At 43.3% G+C, this 16881-nt stretch overlaps 1 protein-coding gene across 10 annotated transcripts in view; it reads left to right on the top strand.

Moving 5' to 3' along the window:
• The window catches only part of MUC13 (mucin 13, cell surface associated), a 34240-nt gene extending 30352 nt beyond the window's left edge, over positions 1–3888 (top strand). For all 10 annotated transcript variants that reach the window (XM_073304703.1, XM_073304705.1, XM_073304702.1 and 7 more), the window contains 2 exons: positions 1574–1787; positions 3272–3888. In XM_073304703.1, the coding sequence (XP_073160804.1) occupies positions 1574–1787; positions 3272–3322 (265 nt within the window). In that variant the 3' untranslated portion in view covers positions 3323–3888. The remainder of the gene's footprint in view (positions 1–1573; positions 1788–3271) is intronic.
• The last annotated feature ends 12993 nt before the right edge of the window (positions 3889–16881 follow it).

Raw genomic sequence — 16881 nt, 5'->3', positions numbered from 1 at the left:
AAAGCTGCCAATGCAATTGTCTCTCTATTTGGGACACATCATTACCACCATTTTGCATGAAGGTAAGGTATTTTTCCCTTTGAATGTGTTCCTCTAACAATTTGTGTGCTGTCATGAGAAATGTGTGCTCACATTGTTGAGAATCTGGCCCTGGGTGTCTGTTTCCAAAATACGCAAATATGGCTGAAATGTACCCCCTCCCCCTGCTTAAAGCCTCTAAATTCATATCTCTGCCACAACACACAACCAGAAAGGAGGTCAGACTCCACCCCTTGAGCCCAGGGACAGACTGTGGAGCTCAAGTTCAGCACCTCTGTGGTCCTCCTTAGCCACGTGGGTTGCCCCCTGTCCAGGTTTTCCCGGGATCATCCCTTTTTTTGAGGTAGCTGTTGTGGGAAATCTGTAAGTCTTCTTGGGACAGTAAAAGTCCTGGGTTTTCTCAGAAAGTTTCTCAGGGATGCGGGCTGCATCTGCACTGAGCCCCAATGGGCAGACAGGGCTGCCAGGTGGGAAGCCAATGAGGGTGAGCTCCAGGAGGTGGGACAGGACTGGCTGCAGGGCCAACTCGTGATTGAGGGACAGAGAGTGGCAATAACAAGAAGGCTGGGGTGCTGCAGGGCCAACCTACCCTTAAGCAAGCCACCAGGTAGGCAACAGGGACCAACCCAGGGTGTCCAGCAACAGGGGCTGGGGTCATGGGCTCAGAGCAGCAGAAGATGGGGGCATAGCCTAGGTGCTTGAGGCCATAGGAAGAAGAGGGGCTGGGGTGGGCCTGGCTTGGGGCTTCAGGTTCCTCACCCTGGCATGGGTGGCAGAGGGAGATGGTACCTGCTGCACTGTGCCCTGGCATGATAGTGGGGTAGTTGGGTCTCTGGCATGTAACTGATAGGCATGTTGCAGTGTTCTATACCTCAGAGGGGGCAACCCCATCAGCCACTACTGTCTCTGCATCTTTTATCTGAGGTTCCCAGCCACTAGATCTGCCTAATCTTAAACCCAATGGCCCCTTTCTCAGCCCAGCTCCAATGCTCCCCTGTGCACTGGCCTATTCTGAATTGCCATGGAGCCTATGATCCTCCCAAGCAGGGGGTATGGAAGCCACTCAAGCATAGTCACTCTACCCTTGCCCACTCCTGGAGGAATACAATGTGGCATTTGCAGGGTGGAGGACCTTGATTGCATGTATGAAAGTAGCTTTTGTAATGGGTGTAAATTAACATACCAGTTTCTTGTTTGCATACACAGTTACAAGTGCAATTAGTGTTGTGTCAGGGAGAATTCCCTCTTCCCATGACAAAACAGAAAGGGGTTTCTCTGATCTCTGCCCCTCCTGGCACCTTAAACCATATTTGTAATAAGAAGTTTTGGGGCTTGCTTTATAAACTGTGCTGTCTGGCCTTTGTGACAAGTGATGTCATAGCATGCAGCAAGTGCACCAACACTTACTCTCATTGCACATTTCAAAAAGAGGGACAAGAGAGTGTGAAAAATAAGGAGGAGTGGGGGGTTAAATGGATCAAGATACATCTAAAAAGTTAAGCCTTGGAAAAGACGCTTTTCTTTTTCATTAAAGAGCAAATAAAAGGCAAAATCCAGAGAAGAGGCATTTGCTGAGAGAGGACTATTCAGATAACAGAGAAACACCTGGACTTGTTTCTGCCATCAACCCTGCTGCAAATGAGAAAATCTTTCCCACAATCCAGACTAGCAATGCTAGTCAAGTGAACCCTTATGAGATGGGACCACAAACAAGGAGACTTCCTGAGAGGGATTATGATGATGATGAGGTAGGTGATTCATACATGACTAAGAGAATGTATATTTTAACCCTAGTAATGTAGGGAAAGGGTGAGATCCTCACCTCCACTCCAGCCCCTTCATAGTGGGTAAAAGTGATAGAGTGGTGGGTCTGAAAGCCCTTGATCAAGCCCTGGAAACATACCCCTATCACTGGAGCTGAAGAAGACAGCTGTAGGCTGCCTTCTGAGGACCCCCTTAAAAGCCCTCATGCCTTTGTGCTGTGGGTAGAGCTGCAGGGGTGGGAAAGGGTGTCATGGGGGAGGCCACAGCATGCAGTGCTGCTGCCCAGGGAGGCTGTTGAAACTTAGACAAACTCTCAGAACTGTCTAATTTATACTGGGGGCCACTCCAGCCCGCCAGAGCAGCCCAGGTTTTGGAGGGCACGAAGGGGGCTTAAAGGGCCGTAAGAGGCATAACCGAGAACCTCACCCATTGCTTTAACACTGCACAGGGGAGCCCAACAAGCATAGACGAGTTACGCTAGAGGGTGTTTTCTGACACACTGGGATGCACTGCCTGGATTTTGGCTCTTTATACTCAGCTGGAGAACTGCGGTGCACCGTGGCACTTGGTGCGGCAGTTTTAATCACATTGAGAACATAGCGATCAATAAAAGGCATGTGCTGTATCCTGCGTGCGCCCCATAAATAACACATCGGTAGTACAGGCAGATGCGTGATTTCAGAGATTTCAGAAGTGAGCTGTAGCTCATGAAACCTTATGCTCAAATAAATTTGTTAGTCTCTAAGGTGCCACAAGTCCTCCTTTTCCTCCCTTCCCCCCCCATAACTTATATCGAATGTTAATTTTCCCAGGTTTTAGATTTTTTCCATCAAATTCAATTTCATCTGGAGCCTTGCAATCCTTGAACATTTGCACGCATACACACACATACCCCTCTTTTAGGGGAAAAAGTGTTTTTTAAATGTTTGGCATCCCAATTTTGCAGTCCTGGCTTAGGGAAAACACCCACGTGAAGTGACTTGGAGTTTTGTCTGGATACAGAGTGCAGAATTGGACCTTGAATATCCAAAGCCTTTTAGAAAAGTATTTTAGGTCCACCTCAGTAAGGACCTGATGCAGCAAACTGTCCCTATTTAGTAAAGAACTTGTACAAGGGCTTTAATTTTAAGCACATGCTTGTGCTGAATTGAGGCCTAATCCTTGAATCCGAGAAACATGGTAAATTTTACATTGTGTAATATACAAAAACTGCTGATAAAAAGGAACTAATTACTTCAGGTAACAATCACTTGATCTGATTTAGCCAAATAGTGATTTTGTCAGACTTTCCTGACTGATCAAGATTAACTTTTCACAGATGAAAACGTATCTTGAAAAATAATTGCCCCAAAACTCTCTGTTTTCCATCAAAGCTCAAGTTAGGCTGAGGAAGGGCTACTGCAGTAGAACACATGAACACTGACCTGTATTTTCTGTCCCATCAACTTGTTCATATTGCTTTTTCAAGTTTGAAACGACATCAAAGGGTGATGGCTTCAGGCTTCAGCGCAGATACTGAAATTAAGCAGAACAAGAGACCAGCAGCTTGGAGAGATATGAGAACCATGACAACAGACCACAGTCGATGGGTTCTGCAGCTTCATCACCTACCAGAGGATTTTCATTGGCTAGCAATTAGAATGCTTAAATTGATGACAAATTCTGCAGACGACTTTTTAAATGAAGACAGCAATCTGAAGGAGACATCTGTATAACTAATCTGCTTAAATAAGTGAAAATTAAAATGGGGACAAGATGTATTTAAGGACACTATGGGCTTGTCCATCACAGATTGTGTCTACACAAGATTTTTTCAGGAAGCCTCCCACCCTTGCAGCCTTAGCAGTGGCAGCCATAGTGGGAGAGCTAGCGTATACAGGGCACCAGCATTTTAACCCCGGTGTTGTCTAACTCTATTCAGAGAAGGTCCAGATGACATGGTGATGACAGCCATCTGAGCTGGTCTGCACCAGCACTCTTGCCATTGCTACCACGGGCAAAGATGTGTTAACATCATGAAAAACTGCCACACAAAAAAAGTAGTGTAAGTCCAGGCTACAAAGAACAGTCTCCCAGATTTCATACTGCTTTGGGTTCCAAATAGATAGCGCTGTCTTGGGAACATTCAAACAGATGAGCTCCAATCTCAACTGGAGCCCCTAAGTGTTGCTATAAAACAAATAATAAAAGATCTGGTTTCAGATTCCAACTCTTGCTTGCCACAGCCCCTTCATGTTGGAGGGTCTTCAGTTCTGTGAGACCCAGATCGAGGCCTGAACCTGGTGTCCAGAGCCAGGGCTTCGGTCTGAACCCATTTACACTTCCCTCCGCATACAATGGCAGGGCCACTACCTCCCAAGGATGCCTTTTACAAAAGCATTAGCTTCCCATCACATATCGTTTGTGATCACTTTCAGCTTCTCCGGACGTAAGCCTGGTATAAAGCATATTTCTACTAAGCTTCCTGAAAAGAATTGTTACTTGGATTTTTTCCCCCTTATTATTTTTATTATTCAATTTCGCTGTCTTTTTACATTCAGTAAATCTTTTTTAATATGATACCTAATCCATATTTTACTGTATAATTTATCATATAATGTCTCCATTGATTAGCACTAGCATTTCAAACTCTGTATATATATTTAAAAAGGTTAGGTGCCTATAAAATATAATTTAATTTAATTTAATTACCATGTTACAGTTTGTGATTTGTGTTCTTGGGACATACAAACTAACTTGTGTTCTATTAAACACAGCACTTGCTCAATAAACTGACTTTCATATAATGCTGTTCACAGAGATGTGGGGTTCCCTTGCACACATCAGACCTGTCCTCTGCACCCTACACTGGCTCCCACAGAATATCAAATCAAGTTCAAAATCTCAGTCCTCCTCTTCCAGGCACTCTATGGTCTGGGGTCAGGGTACCTAAAAGATTGACTAAAGCCGCAGGATGAAAACCATGATGGAGCTCTTTATAGTAAGGGTAAAGCTCGTCTGTGCAGGAGACAGAGCTTTCTCAGGAGCCAATGTGAGACTCTGAATGAGCTCCCACAAGAACTAAGGATCACCACAAACCCCACCCCTTCCACTTTAAGTGAAAGGCACATTTCTTTTACCTGCTCTCTCTAACATAAATACATAGCAGTGTGTGTTATTTAAAAAAAATCAAAACAAAACACTCCACTGCACACACTTCTTCCCCAGGGGAGAGGAGAAGAGAACAAACACAGGACAGATGCTAGTCATGTTACTTAATGAGCAACTGAAGATGCTCAGATACTACACTGATGAATGCAGTATAATTAGTTGTAGGTGTCTGAATACAGCTTCTGAACATCCCCAAAGGCAGAGAGGGGTTGGATCCAGGAGTCTGGTTTGTGCCCACCTTGCATTCAGATGATCAAATTAGAAATATTGGTTAAATCTCAATGTAGTGATGCTGCTTAGGGGTTTTGTACCCAGTGCCATTGACTTTCAATGAGAGTTGGGTGCCTAACTCCCAAAGGCCTCTGAAAATTCCAGCCTGGATTCTTAATGGTTCTGTGATATGCCAGCCTTGGGTATATGATCATCTATCTTTCTTCTGGCTGGCCCCTATGCCCATAACAGTCTGCTACTTTCTCCCAGGTAAGGAAGTTCTCCATTAGCTCAGAATGTAGAGGCTTTTGGTTTGGGGACTACAGGTCTGCTCCTGCTGATACCTATGACACTTGTATGCAGCTATGCACTTCGTCAATACTTTAAATGTTCTAACGCAACCAATATGTGACTGGAAGGATACCAGCCAGTTGTGAAGAATGGAGGATGTGCCAAGTGGTTCTGATATTTTTCATGGGCCCTCTCTGATAAGCTTCAATATTTGAATGATTATTCTTTAGTCTTACTTCATGTCCTCTGATAAAGTCACACCAGACAACTGGCCATCTGGGGTTGACCCCACACTGGCAATGACAGAGTTAAAGGCAGTCAGAGATCCCAATTAGTCCATTTTGTGACACCTGGAGGGGAGACAGGTAATTAAGGATTAGATCCAACTGGGGATAGCCAGACTGGGTGGTTTCTATCAAGGAAGGACAGTGGGGCCAAAAGCAGTACACAAGAGAAGAGAGCTACAACAGTGAGCTTTTACCCTGGGACTGGTCCTGAAAGGAGAGGCTAACAGGGGTTCCAGGTGACTGCCAGTGGGGAGCCATCCTGAGAAGAAAACTCAGCAACAAACTGGGAGAAGCTGCACAGAGAGAAGAAGCTCCAAGGAGAGAGGAGTGGAGAGCACAGCTCCACGAGAGACACCTGCAAACAGGCAAAGGTAGGAAATAGCCAAGGGAACTAGCAAAGGATCATAAGAAACAGACCCTAGCTGCTTATCACCCAGAGGAGAGGGTGGGCCTGGGTTCCCTTGCACCCCCCCTACAGGAGAGGCAGTGTAAGCTGCAAGAGGAAAGGGGCAAGGACTACTGAGCCTACACTGGGGCTGAAGACCTGGTTCATGGTCACTAAGGCTTTAGGTTTTTGTTTGGACTTCTTGTTTCCCTAGGAGGGGTGAGGCTCTCAGCTGTCTGGATGAGTCATAAGAAGGAACAGACCACAGCAGGCATGTCTACACAGCAACCAGATACCTGTGGCTGGCCTGTGCCAGCAGACTTAGGCTTGTGGGCTTCAGGCAGAGGGGTGGTTTGGCAGAGATCTGAGGCTATTTCACTGCTGTATCCAGCTGGAGCCCAGGCTCTAGCACCCTGCAAGGTGGGAGGGTCCCAGAGCTCAAGCTCTAGCCTGAGCCCAGAAGCATTCACATCAGTGAAACAGCCCCATAGCCTGAGCCCCATGAGCCCGAGTCAGCTGGCATAGGCCAGCTGTGGGTTTTTCTTTGCTGTGTAGGCATACCCAGAATGGCCCAAGTAGCTGCATGCAGGGCATGACAAAGATGGATGGGCTCCAACACCAGCCAGGGATTGAACCTTCAATACTTTTCTACTCACAATGCTGGTCATGTATAAACCATGAAACACAAGCAACAGTGAGGCGTGGTTTGGTAGAGACTTGTGGACAGGTTCCAATTAAAAACAATGTACCTTAACCAGAATCTGAACACTTCTCATTTTTTGTTGCTGCTTCAGCATCTGTTCTTCAATAGGACCATATGTAGATGGTCCAGAATATCTTGACCATACTGTTCTGACCCAGCTGAATCCAAGATGTACTAGAAACCTTGCCAAGGCAGACTGATCTTGCAAGCTTTCGAGCCTGATGCCTAGACCAAATTGGTTCAGAGAAGCTTAGGATACAATGGTCCTATACTGAACTGCTGAACTTTTTGAAGTTCAGACATCACAATAGGTTTTTAGACCTTTCCATGGGTATTCCATATTCTAGTTAGTATTATGGCTGTATAGAAGTGCTGGACTATACCTACGTATAACGGTAATAAATACTTATAACAGAAATACTTCTTAGGAGATAAATAATACTCCAAACTATTCTGGTTAATAACTTCAGGACTCATGGGGATTATATCTGAAGATATATCAGTCTGCATCTTCAAAACCTACAAATGAATTTATTGATTTATGCAGTCAATATCTATGGATGCCTTAATTCTCTCTGCCAAAGTCTCAGTGAATAGATGTATTATTTTAATTAAGTTTAGTCTTTTCAGTGTGTGTGATTTTTTTTTTCATTTTTTTTTTAAATTATGTCTTCTGGTAAGTAAAGCAAAAGACTGTCCATTGAGGTTTCTAATCTAAGAGAGATCTCCAGTTCTACCTCCTAATGTCAATGAATTTTTTAAAAATACATACAGCTGTTGGCTGTTAAAAACGTTTATGTAAATAATTATTAAAATCCTTTTTTTCTTGCAAAGCAAATCATAGGAATTTGAACTGTATTTGAAGGCTGAATCATGAGTTACTCTTTAATTAAATCTGCTGTATTATGCTCAGTAAGTTATTTGTGGGTCAATGACGAGACAGACTGCAAAAGCTGTCAGATGTTCATGTCATTTGAACACTGAGGAATTTTAATTGCATTCAAAGTTAACTTTCATAGCAGCAGCAACAGCATCCTCTGCTTGTGCTACAAGGGTCTGTCAGAGTTTCTTTTAAAACCCCTGTTCTTCAGGATTTCAGACTCAGCCATAAACATCTGATCTAGGCTGCAACTCTGTAGTTATAAAAGGCAAAGTGGGAGGGATTTGTTTTCAGTTTGGCTATTTTAAAGTATTTTTCTACTCTGAAATGTGTCTGGGAAAACAGCATTGTGGGGTTTTGTGATTATTGGCTTTTAGTTCAAAAGGTTATTCTAGCTGCCCAGCCTGCCAAATCAGCCTGGGATCTGAGAATGAAACTGGATCCAGTCCTCTTCTATTATTGCAAGTAACTGAGATTCTGCAGGCAAAAGTATAGACCCCTGCTAGTGATACATGTGGAATCCCACTGCAGCAAGACTGTGCCTTCAGTGGGGTATTACTTCCAGAGTCAAGACGGACACATGACCGGAAGCAAAGGATGTCATGTGACCCCTCTAAGAACTTCTCCCACCACCCTCTACCAATCAGGATGGGTTTCACACACACACCCCCCGTAGGACTGCCGCGAGAGGAGATTTGACCAATCAGGGGTGTTCCGGGGTGGGGTGATCTGTCCAAAAGTGGGTCATGTGACCCATCTAAGAATTCTTCCCACCATCCTCTACCAATCAGGATGGGTTTCAGTCACAGAGAACATCCCTGAGAGTGGATTTGACCAATCGGGGGGAGTTCTGGGGCAGGGTGACCTGCCCAGAAGAGGGTTGTATTACCCCTCTAAGAACTCCCCCTACCACCCTCTTCCAATGAGAGTGCAGCATCACCCTCAGAAGCAGGAGGGGCTGAGGCAGCTGGGCTTTGTTTAAGAAATCTGCAAGTTCCATGTCTGTTTCTATCACCTCCCACTCATGCTCCCAGAGGGTCCTCACTACTTAACCAAGTCTTTTCAGACAGTTGGTCTTATAGAATCATAGAATATTAGGGTTGGAAAAGACCTCAGCAGGTCATCTAGTCTAATCCCCTGCTCAAAGCAGGACCAACACCAACTAAATCATCCCAGCCAAGGCTTTGTCAAGCCGGCACTTAAAAACCTCTAAGGATGGAGATTCGACTGCCTCCCTAGGTAACTCATTTCAGTGCTTCACCACCCTCCTAGTGAAATAGTGTTTCCTAATCCAACCTAGACCTCCCCCACTGCAACTTGAGACCATTGTTTCTTGTTCTGTCATCTGCCACCACTGAGAACAGCTTAGCTCCATCCTCTTTGGAACCCTCCTTCAGGTAATTGAAGGCTGCTATCAAATCCCCCCTCACTCTTCTCTTCTGAAGACTAAATAACCCCAGTTCCCTCAGCCTCTCCTCATAAGTCATGTGCCCCAGCCCCCTAAATATTTTTGTTGCCCTCCGCTGGACTCTTTCCAATTTGTCCACATCCCTTCTGTAGTGGGAGGACCAAAACTGGACACAATACTCCAGGTGTGGCCTCAGCAGTGCCGAATAGAGGGGAATAATCACTTCCCTTGATCTGCTGGAAATGCTCCTACTAATGCAGCCCAATATGCCATTGGCCTTCTTGGCAACAAGGGCACACTGCTGACTCATATCTAGCTTCTCGTCCACAGTAATCCCCAGAACTGTTGCTTAGCCAGTCGGTCCCCAGCCTGTAGCGGTGCATGGGATTCTCCCTTCCTAAGTGCAGAACTCTGCACTTGTCCTTGTTGAACCTCATCAGATTTCTTTTGGCCCAATCCTCCAATTTGTCTAGGTCACTCTGGACCCTATCCTTACCCTCCATCGTATCTATCTCTCCCCAAAGATTAGTGTCATCTGTGAACTTGATAAGGATGTAATTAATTCCATCATCCAGATCATTAATAAAGATGTTGAACAAAACTGGCCCCAGGACCGACCCCTGGGGCACTCCGCTTGATACCAGCTGCCAACTAGACATTGAGCTGTTGATCACTATCTGTTGAGCCTGACAATCTAGCCAGCTTTCTATCCACCTTATAGTCCATTCATCCAATCAATACATTTTTTAATTTGCTGGCAAGAATACTGTGGGAGACCATATCAAAAGCTTTGCTAAAGTCAAGATATATCACATTCACCGTTTTCTCCATATTGACAGAGCCAGTTATCTCATCATAGAAGGCAATCAGGTTGGTCTTGAGCTGCATCTTGTAATAAAGAAACCCAAAAGTTGTCCCCATCATAGGGTTCTGTGCTTTTTCACAACAGGTGACACAGCTGTGGAAAAAACACTCACTAAACTCAAAGGCTGTACGTACACTGTCAACAACGGCGTAACCATCTAGAAAGTAGGGGCCTACCTGTAATTCCCCACTCCGTAAAGCATGCCGTATCTGTATATTTTCTTTGAGCAGTATACAACAGCCACTGAATAAAGGGGGTCGAATATCTCTTTTTGTGCCTGTTATAGTTGTCTGGAGGAAGAAGATCTACTGTGTTAGGCTGCAAAAACATAAACCTGTACATAGCCATGCAGACAGATGCCAGTGTTATGTACCAGAAAGGATCTATACACAATTTTACCTCTGTGAATTTACCAGGGCCTCTCTATACAATATTTCCCATCTCTGCCATTTTCATGATCTCTTCTCTGTACAGGATACAGGCCCGTCTCAAAATTTTGACATCCTGCTAACAATAATATGCGAGCTCTTTCTGCAAGTCAAATGTCTCATATCTGTTTTCCTGATAGCAGTCAAGAAATGCTTTCTTGCTGGGCATCATGCTGTCTATGCCATAGTGCTCCACCTTGGGCATGGGCCCCATATAATTTTGGTTTTCTAAAGTGTTAAAGAAGTGTGGAAAATACCCTTTGCAACCTTCAAACCCCATTGCCTGAAGGAGCTTGCTAAGCTTCATAGGCAAAAAGTTAAGAGTCTATAAAACAAACGCCCAGGGCCTTAACTTCCACACACATTAGTTTACTACCCCGAGTTATAAGTTCTATGCACATCTTTTCCTTCAGTAACTGTCTAACGACAAAGTACGCATCGTAACCTTTGAAATTGTGCGCTAGGAAAGCATAGTCCCAGAACTTTTTGCCAATAAAGGTCTTAACAAAGGTAGAAAGACACTCACTGCCCTTAAATTCCCAGGATTTTTCCAGCTTTAGGAACATAGCAAAAATGTAATTGGGCACATGCAACCCCGTCTCCTGCGTGCATTCAAAATCATAAAAAATATACTTTTCCAATGATTTGGGCTTTCTAATGCTCTCCGTAAAACACAGGTGGCTATCTATATCACCAGTGATCAAACCCTGACACTGCCTCCCTTTACACCTGTGCCCCTTGTCCACATAAGACTAACACTTATCACACAAAGATTTAGACAGGCATTCGACTCGTTTTTTCGATGCGCAGTCGACGTGTCTGTCTAAACACTCTTTGGACCGACAATACAGTCTACAGCTAGGACACCTCGGCTGCACACCCACGCTGTCTGAGTATGTCGCACTCAAGGAGAGGCAGCAATGATACCTGCAAGAGTGGTCGTGACTGTACACCGTGTGGCAAAACTCACAATAATTTTTCGCACCAAACAACTTTTTCACATCCAGAACCCCATAATAATGCTCATCGTGCAACAGGATGAAAAAGGCTTGGGGTACACTGGGCCTCCCGTTTTAAAAAAAAAAACCCACCTACCTTTCGCCGCATAAAGCACCACCTGTATGTTGACTCCTAAATTCTGTTCAAATGCCGCTACATCACTGAGCATAATCTTTTTTTTTTTTTTTATCTGACCACCCCAGTTTCTCATGCAACTTTCTCTCCCTGTCTAGCAATTTCGCATCTGTGGGTTTACAGACGGACATGACGGCCAAGAACCCGCCCGCAAAACACAGATTGGTACCAGTGTAAGTCAGGCCTACTAAACACCATAGGTGCCGACGTCCTCTCTTTCCCGTGGGTGCTTGACACCCCCCCAGCCACTCTCCTGCCCCACCTCTTCCCCACCCCCATTCCCAGCCCTTCCCAAAGTCCCTGCCTCAACTCTGCCCCCTCCCTGCCAATATTCCAACTCCTTGCCCAAATGCCCATCCTGGTCCTGCCTCTTCCCCGCCTGCTCCCCTGAGCATGCCACATTCCCACTCCTCCCCCTGCCCCTGGAACATGCTAACACTGCCAAACAGCAGTAGGTGGAGGGGCGGGCATGAGGCGCACTCAGGGGAGGAGGAAGAGATGGGGCAGGGGGTGAGGGGAACTTGGCTGCCAGTAGGTGCAGAGCACCCACTAATTTTTCCCCGTGGGTGCTCCAGCCCCGGAGCACCCACGGAGTCAGCACCTATGCTAAACACTGTCTCTTTTTATGGATGATTTGACTACTAAGGGTAGAATTTAAAACTCTATGGCCACCCTGCCCATGTTTTTTACAACTGTCACAATGAGGCGCAATGTCCCATCGACATGCATCTCTGTTTTACTCTGTAACAGCTCTGAGGTCTGATTTAAGAAGTCTTCAGCAGACAGCTCAACCCTAGTTCTCCTTACCGAAAACAAAGGGTTGGTTAAATTATCACTCTCTAAATGTAACTGAATGTAATCGTCGGGGGCTACCCTACTGTTAACGTCATCGAGAACTAACTGTATCCACCTGTGTATGGCTTCAACAACCTGCTGAGCTGAATTTATTCACTCAAGATCGACGAAACGAAATTCCTCACAATACACCAAACCCCCAAATCTAGGTAATTCCTGTTGCCAACTTCTCACTCACTCATGTCTGTTTGGGGGTCTGCATCTGCATTTTCAGGGTTACCTGGGGGTTCCTCTATGGGACCATCAGCTGCGTCTTCTACGTCAGACACTATTTGAGAGTCAGACTATGAGGGGCCACCGAAAGGATCATCAGGAGTAGTCAGGGACCCATCTAGAGAGCCTTCTGGGGAATTTTCTAAATTAGACTGTGTGAGAGTTACCTCCACACTGCAGGTCAGATTCTGCCTCCCTATTCTCAGACACATCAGTCTGAGAGCCTCCAATAGGGGGCATCTCTTTTTATTTTTTTCTCTTTAGCCTTTTAAAAAATTTTTACAGTGTCCCCAGCTCATAACTTTTGGGCAGCCATCTGGTTATCCCCCCCAAATGCTGTCCCCCGCTTTTGTTTACAACTTAGCTGATGTGTACCCTTGAGGGTGCCCCTTTTACCCAGGCCCCTTTCCATGAATAGTCACGCCTGCTCAGAGCCAACCTCTGGAAAATTTGAAATATTTTGCAAAAAGTCACCCGCAAGAGCTTTTGCATTTTTGATGTAGTTTCCATTCCTTCTTTATTTTAGAAGCCCTGAGGATACAGCATCCCTCAGCTTTCTGAACCTAGCATCGGTATTTTTAAAGGATTTGGGAAAAATATGAAGAGCTGTGCCAAGCTTATTGTGTAGGGAGAATGGTTTGTAATAATTTTCAGATACCCCAGCATTGCAGGAGCTTTCAGTCCTTGGTTTTTTTATTCACAACCCCTAAAGCACATGTTCCAGGTTTGTGAATGTGTGTGTGTGTGTGTTCACTCTCAGTTTTTTCAGGGTTTGGTGTGATGTTGACTACAGAGGAACTGGAGTTGTGGTTGTAATACCCCAGCATCGCAGGAGCTTTCAGTCCTTGATTTTTTTATTCACAACCCCTAAAGTGCGTGCTCCGGGTTTGTAAATGTGTGTTTTCGCTCTGTTTTCTCAGGGCTTGGTGTGGTGCTGACCACTAAGGTGCTGTGTTTGCAATGGGTTGCTTTTTACCAGAGTCTTTTGTTTTGTCCTTGGGTTTGACGTATATGAGTTTTGGACTGCCTGATGCTTTGTCTGCGTTCTTGTGCTGTTTTGCATTGGTGGTGGTTGTGTTAAAGATCTCAGAGCAGATTCCTGGTTCTTTGGCGGTTCTGGTGGAGGTGTCCCTGTAGCTCTGACTACAGCATTGTCAGGAGAGCTGCCCATGCCTGATTAAGAAAAACAGATGTTCCAATTTAGCATCAAATAAACATTTTACAAAACTTAACTTTACCATTTTTCTTACCCACACCTATGTATTTGCTTACATTACAAAACCTCATAAGATAACCAAACCAATAAGCAAAATATGTTTACTGGGCTTCATCCATCCATCAGCAGTTGATGTTGGTGAATTTTCCTTTCCAGCTGTCTCTTTCCTTTTACTTTTGAGCTTGTTTACCCTCTGGTCTAAGGATCTCTCATGTTTTGACCATACTGTGGAGCAGACAACATTATTCTTATAAAACACATGAAACTGTCTTGTAAACTTAAAAAATAAAATACTCATTAGGGTGTTTTTTCTATTTAAAGAGTCATAGCTTTAAAACAAAATCATCCATTTCAGGCTGTACAACAAACACCGATTTTGGTTTATTTCTACCTCTAGTGTTTCTCTAAAACCTAGACATTTTTTAATACAAGCGCATGTTTCCACCATGCACCCAAAAACAAAGTGTGTAATAAAATACTTTTAAAATCCCCCACCATAACTATGTCTTGCACAGGCCCCCTAAATCACCCACAACAATTTAAACACTAATTTTAAAACAACCCATTTTAAAAAACACATCACATTTTGCAGAGTGTAAAAACACTGTTAGTTTGAAACATGCCAAACCAACAGTTTTCAACCATATACTTTAAAAAAACTCCACACTTATGTCTTGCATAGACCCCTAACTCACAATTTAAACATTAAAACTAATTACAAACATTTTAAAACACACAAGCTTTTAAAAGCCAATTGCAGAAAGTTACCTTCCACCACAGGGTAAAGGGATACACATGGAGGTTATTCTGTTTTTCCTCCATGTGTATCTGGGCCTTTGGATTAAAGAACACACAACATTTTTAGTTAGTATTATTCCCCAATTGCATCAAATCCCTATGCAATCTGTGTTATACCTGGTGGTTTTTTTTATTTAACAGTATTAAGCACACCTATAGTTAAAAATGGGGTATTAGCTGGCCCTGGTGAAAAGCAGCATGAAGTTGCTATTTCCATGCTAAACAGATCACACAGCAATAAAGATAGGTACCATTATTTAGTAAGGGCAGCATGGACAAAGAGTGACATTATATAATATATATTTTCAGAGTTAAAAACAAGCAGCATACCTAGTCTTGCAGTCCAGCAGCTTTTCTGTTCAAAATCATTTCTGTTGAAAGAGGACAGTGTCCAAAAAACTGAGATTTTTATACCATCCTAACACTTTGTTTCATAGTCTGTAGTTAGCAGGTTGACTTGATCACTTGCAATTCGGAATTAATCGATACGTAAGGAAATTAGGCACCCATCCCCAACGTTTCCTTTTGCGATCTACGGGGTGGGGGAATTAAGTTGTCTGCACAACTGGGCTGCGCTTTTTTTTTTTTTTTTAAGGTAAAATACATTTTTCTGTTTCAATTAAAAAACATAGCACTGTAGGGCCTTCTTACAGTATTAAACAGTAAATCACCATGCACAACAATCCTTAATGTTACTGGTATCGATGAATATCTTGGTGGGTTTTTTTTAAATATGTTTTTTTCTTGCTTAAAGTTTTGGGTTATTTTGAAATAAATGGATGTATCACAATCATAGTAAACACCCTACAAATACCCATAGCTTTTAAATGTTTTTACAGCAAATGCTTGTTCTATAAAAGTATGGTGGACGTTTGTGAACCCTTGAAACATTTCAGTTTTGGGTTAGACCCTTATTTAATTTTGTAAATATATTATTTTAATGACTTTGAGTTGCTAGAAAGAGTCACCCATAGTGTTCAACAACTCCTGGGGTTATATTTAAACTGTCCAATAGCATCTACAAACTCCTGAAGTTTTATTTCATTTAATATTAATCAGAACTCACCATCCCCACCCATCATGCTGGTACATCTTTCTCAGAAGTGGTTGGCTTTCGGGGTAAAGAATGGGTGCTGTAATAAATTTTCTAATGGGATATTAATAGTTTCCCAACATAGTGCTTGTTACATTTTTTGGAGAGTGGGAGGAGGAAGACACTCAAACCCATTTTTAGGGCCCTCCCTCCCATCCCCACCTGTCTCAAAGAACAATTGTTTTACTGCACAGTTTATTGGATGTCCTTTCTCCTCATCTTGTCTCCTCTGAAGTGAGACTGATTACAAAATAAGATCACTCCTGCAGTTACTCTACAAATAAATCAGAGATATAGCCAGGAAGAGGAAGTGAGTTGCATGGCTGAATCTCTGGAAAATATCTGACAATCCCTTGAGAAATATTTTATATAACTGGTTAATTTTTCAAGGTAACTAAACTGGCACTCTGAACTACCTTCACAGAGAACCTTGCAGGAATTCCTTATTTTTCAGATTAGCTGTTAACATGAATGGCTAAAAAAAACCTTATTTTGTTAAATGTAATAAATATGAAAAGAGAGTGTGTAACTTAACTAACTACAAACCAAACAATGCATGTGTTCCATCTCTAGTCATTGTAGGTTAAATGATTTTACAAGACAAGGACTTTCTTTTTAGGATTTTCATTCCTTCCAGTTGTAAAGGATTTTATCTTTCAAAAGTTGCATATGCTTCCTTTTATGTATCTAGACAGTAAGCAATTTAAAATTCTGGATGTTTCATGGTGAAAAGGGCAAAAGAAAATGTGTAGGGATTTGCTTAGAACAATAATCTGCTAATGTTTTAAAAGTTTCAGATGAGATTTTAAAAAGCTGAATAGGGGATTTGGAGGCTAACACCAGCTAACTTTAGTGAGAATTTGTTTAGGCAGCTTTGCAAATCTCAGCTTTCACGCTTTCATAGCATTTCACTCACTTGAAATCCCCGCTCCATTGAAGTCAATGGGAGTTTTGCCATTGACTTTGGTATAGCCAGGATTTCCCTGATTTTTTTGACATACCAAAGCAAAATGAAATATGACCCAATGATGATTTCCACCAAGGAAACCTCTCCACTGTTTCCATTCCATTTACTCTTCTGATAGAATCTATTAGATCTGTGTTATAAATTGTCATAGTTGTTTTATGTTGCTCTTTTATAGTGTTGCACAAAGTGACTTTC

This window comes from Lepidochelys kempii, chromosome 11 (genome assembly GCF_965140265.1).
Source record: "Lepidochelys kempii isolate rLepKem1 chromosome 11, rLepKem1.hap2, whole genome shotgun sequence".
Taxonomy (NCBI): Eukaryota; Metazoa; Chordata; order Testudines; family Cheloniidae; genus Lepidochelys; species Lepidochelys kempii.
Note: the sequence above shows the minus strand (reverse complement) of the source record. Positions and strands in the feature narration are given on the sequence as shown.